The 10,307-nt window shown below is 30.8% G+C and overlaps 1 protein-coding gene across 1 annotated transcript; it reads left to right on the forward strand.

The window, feature by feature from the left end:
* The first annotated feature begins 43 nt into the window (after positions 1 to 43).
* LOC105144239 (uncharacterized) lies at positions 44 to 9,335 on the forward strand. The gene is made up of 2 exons (XM_011053010.2): positions 44 to 2,215; positions 6,729 to 9,335. The coding sequence occupies exon 2, from the start codon at positions 6,732 to 6,734 to the stop codon at positions 8,256 to 8,258; it is 1,527 nt and encodes a 508-aa protein (XP_011051312.2). The 5' UTR covers positions 44 to 2,215; positions 6,729 to 6,731; the 3' UTR covers positions 8,259 to 9,335.
* The last annotated feature ends 972 nt before the right edge of the window (positions 9,336 to 10,307 follow it).

Genomic DNA, 10,307 nt, shown 5'->3' on the forward strand with positions numbered 1-10,307 from the left:
TTTTAATTTAGCATTTTAGTAATGCGGTATTTCAATATTTAAGATATTCATTAACGAAACGTGTGATAAGTAGAAATGTTTATTTAGCTTATAATAAGTAATTAGCAAATAATGTGTAATTAGAACTGGTTTTTAACGACTTGCCAAAGGCAAAGGAATCTTGCAGTTCTTGACACGTTCACTTCTTCGAGCATGTTCATCCCTTCAAGCGCCTAATTACTGTAAGGCATCGCAGCATCACGAGGCATTACAGCCCTTTCCGCGGTTGTTCAACTGTACTAAGAGGCTCGTTAGAAAGATTTCCTGCCCTGCTGACCTCTTGACGTTATGTATAAAAGAAGTTTGCCGTGTACATTCAGTTGATCATTGAACTCGAATTCTGTGTTACAATTTATCTAACTTAACAATTTCATCGATCAAACAATACTAATTTTTTAAATAAATATAGGTCAAAATAAAAAAAAGAATTTATTTCACAAAATAATTCACAAAAGGTATTTTACGAGGCTCATGTTCTACATCTATTTCCCTCCTTGTGAAGTATTTTAATAAACGTTTTTACATCCATTGACCTGACGGAATTATCCTTTATATGCGTGTATCTAGACGATAATGGAGGATTCACAAAACATTCAACAATCTTCCTAGTTGATATCGGATGTTGTGTACGTCGGTTGCGAAATCGCGTAAACCATTAAGAGGGGAAAAACATCGAGAGATGGAGAGGTGCTTAATGTCTCGCAAGAAAACGCAGCCAAAAACCAACGGCCGATTTACTTTTGTCCCTCTTTAGAAACATGATTCGTTCGTATTGCAGCGTTTGTAACTTATATTATTAAGACTGAGTTATGAAAACAGGTAAGCTATTCCCTTTTTAGAAAGCATGTCTTACTCACATTGCACACAACACGAAGGAAAATTTGTAATAAGTGGAACTTTGGGAATTGCAATGCTTGAAGTTTTAACTTGTCCGTCACCTCTTGATCTAATTATATTCTCCTGCTAAGTATTCCTCTCACTCTAAAGAGTTTAGAGTTTTGAACTCTCAGACAAAATTCTAAGAAGCTTTGGAATCGCGAAATTTCTTGAAATTTTAATTAGTACATACTCTTTGTTGATTACGTTCAGCTGATACTTTGCCGACTTGCTTTTTATCGACTCCTTTCTTCTTTTCTGCTTTGCTCTCCGCTAGATGACAACACCTTGTGAAGAAATGTGTATAAAGAAACATAATAATAAGAAAGCAGTAATGATCCGAATAATATAAAAATCATATATATTATATTCATAGTTTTATATATTTATTTATATAAAAAAGAGAAATATTACTGTCTTACAATCTTCTAAACTTATTCTTTATCGAGAGAATCTTTTCTCTTTTCTCTGCTTTACTGCTCGCTAGATGACAGCACTTCGTAGAAAAATGCAATAAAAGTACATAACAATAAAGAGTCTACTATAGAACATTATAAAACGTAATAAAAAAATTTTCTACCTTTATAGAACTTTATATTCGTAATTTTATACGATTATTCTATATTCAGAAATACTCTTTTATACAGCCTATAAAATTTAAATTCAATAAAAATTTACTTTACTACGATAAAAGTTTTATGCATATATTAAAACGATTTTAACTAAGTTACAAATTAAAATTTTACTAAAATCAATAGAGAACAAATAAATAAAAACAAATAAAAAAAGGATTTCGCTACTTATTTAATCTTTAAATTTTAATTTGTAAAAATAATTTTAACTACTAATGATTTAGAAGTTAATTTTATACAAAAATATTTTAATTATAATATAAAAAATGCCATCAAATCGAAAATTTACAATTTGCCAGCTTAATTTACCATGATCCTATATTTACGTACATATCTGCATGTCTATAACCTTCGGCGATAAATTCAGAATTCAGGTATTTTGGCAATAACGTTCCGCGTTCTATTTCATTTTCGGTTATTGCACTGCTCCGGTAGCCGGCGTGACTGTTTATCATTCGGTGCAAGCCTTACGGTTAAAAACGACGAGCAATTGTGAACGGTAGTTGACTCCGTGGGTAGAGGGGTGGGCATGTTTCATCTGCGACAAACTGAACGGTATGCAGATATGGAGCCCGGGTAAACCAACCGCTTGTGGACTACTGCGCGGTAGTAATCACAGTCACTCCGAACAGTCAACGACATCCGCGAGACCCACAGGTGTATAACAGGTACATCATTTATCAAAATTTACACTAACATTTCTCTCGGTCTTTAGCATAGATGTGATTTCGATTTAATGTATTCTCCCTTCGCGCTCTCTAAATAAACTGGTCAAACGTAGTGTTCGTACTTCATCAATGTTTAATTTGTTGGCGTATAATTGTTACCTTTTTCCTTAAATTTAAAGAACGATCTCTGTGACTTACCAATTTACACATTCTATTCTTGGAGAAACGCTCCTCTCAAATAACTTTCTAAAATAAAAAGATTTTATTTTACAGAGTAAATTTTAAAAATTGCACACTCTGTACGAAGTACGAAGCGTTAATTGCAGTGACTTATAAATTTTTCAAATGCTATTATAGCAACATATTTGCACGATACAACTTTAATGTAATAAATTTTTACGAACATAATGAATTTCAAATTATTCTTCAGTAGCTTATTGAACAAAGGTACGTAAGCCAATTAAAATTATTTGTACGAAAATTGAATGAATTAAAATTCGGCGAAATATTTAATTACATTGTAATGTAGAGAAAATAATTATCGTGCTATTATATATTGATCAAATAATTATAAAGAAAATAAAATCTGCACTTAATATAAAGATTTTGAATTATAGCATGAATTATATCAAATCTTGTTTATTTTTTATATAAGAGATACAGTTTTAATTTACATGTCGCACATGTTATAATTACTATACGAATTGTAATTAATTTATTTTAATTTAATACTTAAATCTCCTTTTTTCACGTTAATATGAATCAAATAATTGATAGTGAAATCATAAAAAAATATGATTGTTTGAAGAAACATTATTACTATCTATAAACTTAGGCTCAACAATTTTTAGATCGAAGCATTTTTCTTTTCAAATATTTTTGCAATTTACATTTAAGAAATTAAAATTAAATATTTCATTTGATATTGAAGTACTAACGCTATTTTATTAGCATTGTAATAAGCATTTTTTTAATCACCGAATTAACAAATGTCTAAATATTAATTAATAAAATTTAAATTTAAATCGCAGTTCACAAATATTTTTATCTAAATATATAACTTTTATTGTATTAATATCGTATTCATATGTAATTAATATATTTTTATATCATACTTTTTTCTTTATATTTGCATAGATGTCATTTTTTAAAATGATATTCGATTTAAAAAAATATGATAAATTGAAATATATATTAAATTTTGAAATCAAAATATATATGCGCGTGCGCACATACATACACATACACACGCCAGTATGTATTGTTTACTAAAATGGAACAACAAAATTATCAAATGTATTAATTTATTTCTATTTCTCCATCTATCCTTTCTTGAATATAACAGACGACTCGTTAAAGTGATTTTTCCGCCATGCACTTTGTGTTCTTCGCGTTCCAATTTCTACCGCGATAAATAACAACGACCAGTTTCGTCGCGATTCGATGTTCTGTCACGTCACGTGACTAATTAAAAGATCCCTAATTGCGAGACGGTTTCGTCGGCATCTAACTGTAAACCGTGAGTATAACTGTGCGACGCGACGCTGTGCGGCGATAACGGCGTAAGATCGTCCTGCGTTGAAGATTTGTTCCGCTATATCGCTGAAGATATACCGACCTCCTGCTCGAGTCAACGGTCGTCTGTTACCGATGTTCGCAACGTAACGAGCGTGCCTATAACTGTGGAGGAATGACTCGACATGTAACCGGAAACTGTCAACGTTCGTCAGTAAAGCTAGCTCCGTGAAAGAGTATCGTTCTGAGTTCACAAAAACATATTATTTTTTTTTTTACAATTTGAATCCTTTCCACTGTTTCTGAAATTATTCGCATGAATCAAGTCTAAACTGTTCATCGCATAAATATGAAGATTATTTAAAGGTTTATTTAAAAAAAAGATTTATTTAAAAAAAAAACAAAAAAATTTCTTTTAAAAAAATGAGAAAAAATTGTAAAGTAGAACATAGTAAAAGTAAAATGTTAAGGGATTAATATCTGGAACGCCACGTGTACAATTTCTTTTGTTACCATAATTTCCAACGCAATAGCGTGAAGCATTGAACTTTCGTCGGAAATCTGACGCGTATTTGAGCTATGGTAAGCGTGCTCAGGCGAACAATCGGCCGGGCGGATCTACGCGAATCGGCCGGAACTCGACATAATGCTGCGGAAACGGCCTGGGAAATTATATTTGTCATGGAGAATCGGCCGTGTCTACATTGGAGGACGATTTGATGCGATCTTTGACCACAGTGTGACCGGACGGGACGGTCATTGAATGTGTATCGTTGGCTTTTTTTCCCATTAAATTCAAAGCATTTTGATGGAAAGTTGCTAGTGACATTCACAGTAAATGCGAGCAATCAGACCGATACGCGAATATGTGAGCTCCATTTGTAGAAAAGGAACGCATAAAAGTTCAATCTAATTGCACTAAATCGATTGAGCTTCTTCCAATTTCTTTTTACACTATATTAATTTATTATTTTTATTACCAATTTTTTAAATATTTTTAGCCACGGCACTTTAATACTTCAGATAAATTAATTTACACGATTTCATGATACAGTACGGTAATAAATAAAATATGTTCAGGTTAAAAATATCTATGAGAAAAATCAGAGTTTAGAAAATCTCGCAATAAGTTATCTTAGAATATCAATATGAATGGACGATATCCATTCAAATAAAAATTATAATAAAAAATTTTCATTCTCCTGGAATATATTAGTATTGCAACGAAAATTACGATGTTTTTATTTAAAAATACTGCTTCACACATATTTTATAAAAAAAGATTATAATTATAATATTTTAACATGCAATTTAATACAATCGAAAAATTTACATCAACGCGAAAATAAAATCTTATATTTTAAATATTTTGCTTTTATACAAATTTGTACAATTTATTAATATAATATAATATAATTAATGAAAATACACATAGGGCAAAATGGATATGAAAGAGACATGGATTTGAAAGAGCCATTTCGTATTTCAACTAATTAAACATTTTGAAAAATTTAAAAATATTTTCATTTGATAACAGTATACTAAAACTACGTCCATAAATATTTGACAGTCATCGTCAAAACGATCACGGAAAAAAAAACAGCTGAAAACTTCATTGATTCGGCAAATCTACAGTCGTAATATACAGACAGTCAATTTTCTATGTTAAAGTAGCAAAGTTGACTAACATTAGCGATTTATTAAACCATTAAATCTTCTTATAGATGTTGAATTCGAGCAGTAAGGTTTGCTGTAACACCCAATTAATTTTTTTCCGTGATGTTATAATAAAAGATAAAAAATTTTCTAAAAAAAGAAAATTTCTTGAGTTAATTTCCAAGCCTTTTTAATTTATTTACAATTAGGTTTCAGAAAAAGTATTTTTTAATGAATATTATATACATTAACGTAATTAACGAATGTAATTACAAATGTTTTGTTTATTTTGATTTATCAAATATTCTGTGATTACAGTTTTTACACATAGTATTATGAAAAAGCCGATATTGAGAGCTATGAAAAAACCAGTTATATGTTATATCATTGCTTTGCCTTCATTGCATACCCAGGGATGTTTTTTTCAGTACAATTGAATTTCTACTTTTTTAGTACAATTCAAAAAATTTTAGTACGTCAGTACTTTTTTGAAATATATCATACTGATGATTAGTCTATTTTTGTTCGCTCAGCATCGATCAATATATTGATCATCGCGCGATGTCAATATATGATCCTGTCAGCACACTTCTGTACAAAATTGTTTTTAGATGTACGCAATCTTCTTCTTCAAGGAGCATATTTATTGTAAGCAAATAGATTTTCAAGTATTTCCGTTTTATAAAACAACATTCCGATTCGTAGATTATGTTGGTGCTAGATTAAGTTATACTGAAGCATTACCGACTCAATTTCCATATTTCACTCTTTTTAATCATCTATCATATTCAATAGATTATTCTGTAAATAATAAAGACTAATATCAGTGCAAATTGCTCTGATTGGGCTTATACTTCATGTGACAATAAGAAAAAGTTTTATTACTTTTGTGATAAATGTTTTTAATTAGAAATATTATATTTTCTATTTTTCACACATTTATTAATTTTCTAAAAAAATAATATTTGTTAATATTTGTGATTAAATCTCTATTAATGACTAAATATTATTTTTCTGTTAAATAGATCTTATAGATAAATTAGTATACTTAAGTAAGAAAGCGATTATATTTATTTAACATCAAATTAAATTTTTTTTTCATATTTTTTGAAAAAAATGACTCTTTCATAGCTACTCTCTCTTACAACTAATTGGTTTTTAATTTTCGTGTAATAATAAATAGTACATTATCATCATTATTCATCATTATTATCATATCAATTCTATTTCAACAAAATGTGTACACTATAAAAAGAGTATATTTTTTATTTTAATTTGCATTTCAATATTTTCATCATGCACGCATAAAATATGTATATATTAAAAATCATTGAATTTTTAGACTATGATGCCGTATTTGTCGGCAATGTTTCCGTTGATCTTCCTGCTGGCTGGAGTCAACGCGGCTGGCATCGGCGAGGCTTGGCAAATTACGCCATATATGAAATCGCTTTACACAGATTATGCGTTTCGACCACGATTGGACTCCTCGGCGTTCGAAGTTCGTACCGTAAGCGGAGTAGGTCGTTTGGCTCCACTCGACGAATCGCAAAACCTTCAGAAGCGTCCAGAACTTACTACATCAAGTTTCGTGGAACCAAACGCTCTTCCAGAAGTAGCCGAGGAAGTCTTTCATGAAAGTAAGAACGTCGAGCATTTCCGGAAACTCTTGGAAGATTCACCATATAATGATAGCGAGGTTGAAGACGATGTCGAAGGCGGTACCGTACCTATTCAAAAGATTCTTCAGAAGACGCCCATGATGAAAATCCTGCATGCAAACAAGGAAAACAATGACGACGACGATCAAGCTACGAGAGGCATCGTACAACGTATTCGTAGGCAAGCGGAGAACGAGACAAGTATGGAAAAGATTTCAATGAAGAACGTGCGCGAGGCTCGTCTGAACTCCCCCGAAACATGGTCGACCGCAGCACAGCCAATTTCAGTGGAGTTTCGTCAACGTATCCCCTTGGATCAGGTGATTCAGCAGCAACAAGAGGAGGAAGAGGCTGCGGCTCTATCCAGCATCTACCGTAGGCATCAGCCACCCAGGGCGGATTTCGTGACCGGCCAGCAACATCGACGCTATCCAGACTATCGCGAATCCAGGGATATGCCGGTCACCAGAAACTATGATGACTACGATCCAATGTCCTGGTATAGGAACGCAATACGCGAGAGGGATTACGAGTATCGCCGTGGATACAGTTACCAATATCCCGATCGTTACAGGATGGAAAGGGATTATTACATACGGTCACCGAGCGATCAGTATTACGATCGTTACGATCGTTACAGAGATGAAGACCTCGACCTCTATGGCAGAAATCGACCCGCGCCGAAGCCTAGACGGATCATCTACTATGCTACCCTGCCGGAAGTCGTGAGGAAACCGGTAGAGTTGCGAAATTACCCGCGATATGATGGTGCGGTCAGAACGTCGATCACGCGAGACGGTACCTATAAACGTATACCCGGCAACGTCGATCCCGGCAAATATCGATATACACAGTCATACAGCAGTTACGATCCCTATACAAAGAGATCGAGTTATTACGATCATTCATATGGATATCCCGAGGATAATTCACGAGTCAGAGCGTCCACCAAAGAAGACTTCAGGAACGACAGATTTGAAGGTGCGAACGAGCGGAAAGTGAGCAATCTCATAACGATCAAGGACGACGATTCGGGTAAACTACCTTGGCCAGTGCAAATCGGCACTGAGGTCAACATCAAAAATGACGAACGGATCTCTGGCCGAAAGATCTTTGGCGAATCTAATATCGGCTATGAGAGATTCCAGAGTGCGCAGCTGCAGAAAGCGCCGGATGCAACAGGATCCAGCGAGCTACAAAGCGATAATTAACACATCGAGGATTATGTCCGTTTACATTTTTAACGGATTTAATTCTAGATTTATTTTTTGGGGAATTACATAGTCGCAATGTCATCAAATCATTTTTAAAAACGTAATGTTGAAATGTTAAATATTTAATTAAACAATATTGAATACGTAAAAATATATACATAATTTAATTATATTAAAGTACACGATTTGGAAATATCAAACATGATAATTAGAAAAAAAAAACAATAATTGCAGTTAAAAAATGTAAAAAAGATTTAATTTTGTACTTAATTTTGTCGATACAATTTAATTTTATATCGTTTTATATTAAGTTTATGAAATATTTAAAAGATGGCTTTTTATAAAAAGAAGATTATTTCTTGATAACGCTCGTCGCTGAGAATGCTGCAGTGTTTATTTTTACAAATAGCTATTGAAATTTAATAAATATTAGATATTGATTATCAGGCGTTGTCGTAGAATATCCTGAGATAGATTGTCAGAATAAATTATTAAATTTTATACAGACAACACAGCATTATTGAACGTACGAGATAAGAAATTATTAATTGATTATTAGTTTCATCATAGTTAATTTCATTATCAAATAAAGCATTTAAAATCACACAATCAATTAACAATATCACATATATATGTATATATACATAAAATTTATTGATTTTGACGTTACGTTTAAGTGCTTACAATTGTTAAACTCTAATTATTAAAAAATATTTATGATTCTTTTAAGTGAAGAATTTAAATATGTTTTAATAATTAGATATTTAAATATCTAATTATTAAAACATATTTAAATTCTTTATTTAAAAAATTTCTTATAGAGCACAATGCAAAGGGAAGTAATGGTTGAAATTAAATGTATTGGATATATAATGGACTTATTAGTTGGGCATTTTTAATATACATTTAAATACTCTTTGATCTATATAATTTATATATAAGCTATATATAAGCTGACATATTACTTGTATAAAACTTTACGTTTGAATGGCGTAAATAAAGATAAAAATTTTATAATATGAATCTCGAGAAAACAAATAGTCAAATATAAAATAAACATTTTCGAGAAGTTAATTTCTTTTACTGTGTCTCTTTTACATCTAACCTGATTTAACAAAGTTAAATAAGTTTCATATTATAAGTTTAATATCAATTTTATAATTGTATATCTGCGATAAATAAATTAAAATATTATTTACATATATAAGAAATTAAGAAACATTTATTTTATAAATTTAAAATTTTATATTGGAATAAAGTTCCAAAATATTTAGTTCCTACTGAATCTTAACTAATTTATTTAATTTTAAATTTATTACTACTAAATTCTGTTTTGGATTTCTCTATCCCATCCAATTCCTTAAATTGAAAAGTAACTCGTAAAAAAAGGAGAAATGGTATCTGTTGATATCTAAAATGATTACTGTCATATTATATACATAAATATTTTTTTATTTAAATTCAGTGTGTTATAAAAACTATTTGTTTAGACAAGAACATTGTCCCTTATATTTTTAAACATAATTCTTACAATTTTAATAAGCACAATAAAATCAATAAAGTTTATCGCGAAGACATTCATTATTCTTTAGACATAATTCTCAATATTCGAAAAGTAGCTATATTTTTTAAATTTTAAAACAAATACATGCAAAAATGTTTAATTTCTTAATTTATATATTAAAAATACCTATCTTTTTTAAAATTTATATTTAATAACGTTTTAAAATCGATTTCGGACATTTTATTGGATATTTTATCTATGATCGGTCATATAACTTCCGTTATATTCATGAGTTTACCTACTGAACATAAAGGCTTATCCACAGCAGCGTGTATATTTAACAACATTTAGTAAGTAAACTGACATCAAATATGTTACCATGAGAGTGAAATGCTCACAATACAGTCTGTATGCTATCGCCATCTGATGTAAGACAATGATAAACAACAACACGTACATCGTATAGATAAAGATGAGAGATTGGATTTAAATGTCTGAACATTTTGCGCTGAAAATTTATAAAATTTTAATCAAAAAGAAAA

This window comes from Acromyrmex echinatior, chromosome 11 (assembly GCF_024713525.1).
Source record: "Acromyrmex echinatior isolate Ae372 chromosome 11, ASM2471352v2, whole genome shotgun sequence".
Lineage (NCBI taxonomy): Eukaryota > Metazoa > Arthropoda > Insecta > Hymenoptera > Formicidae > Acromyrmex > Acromyrmex echinatior.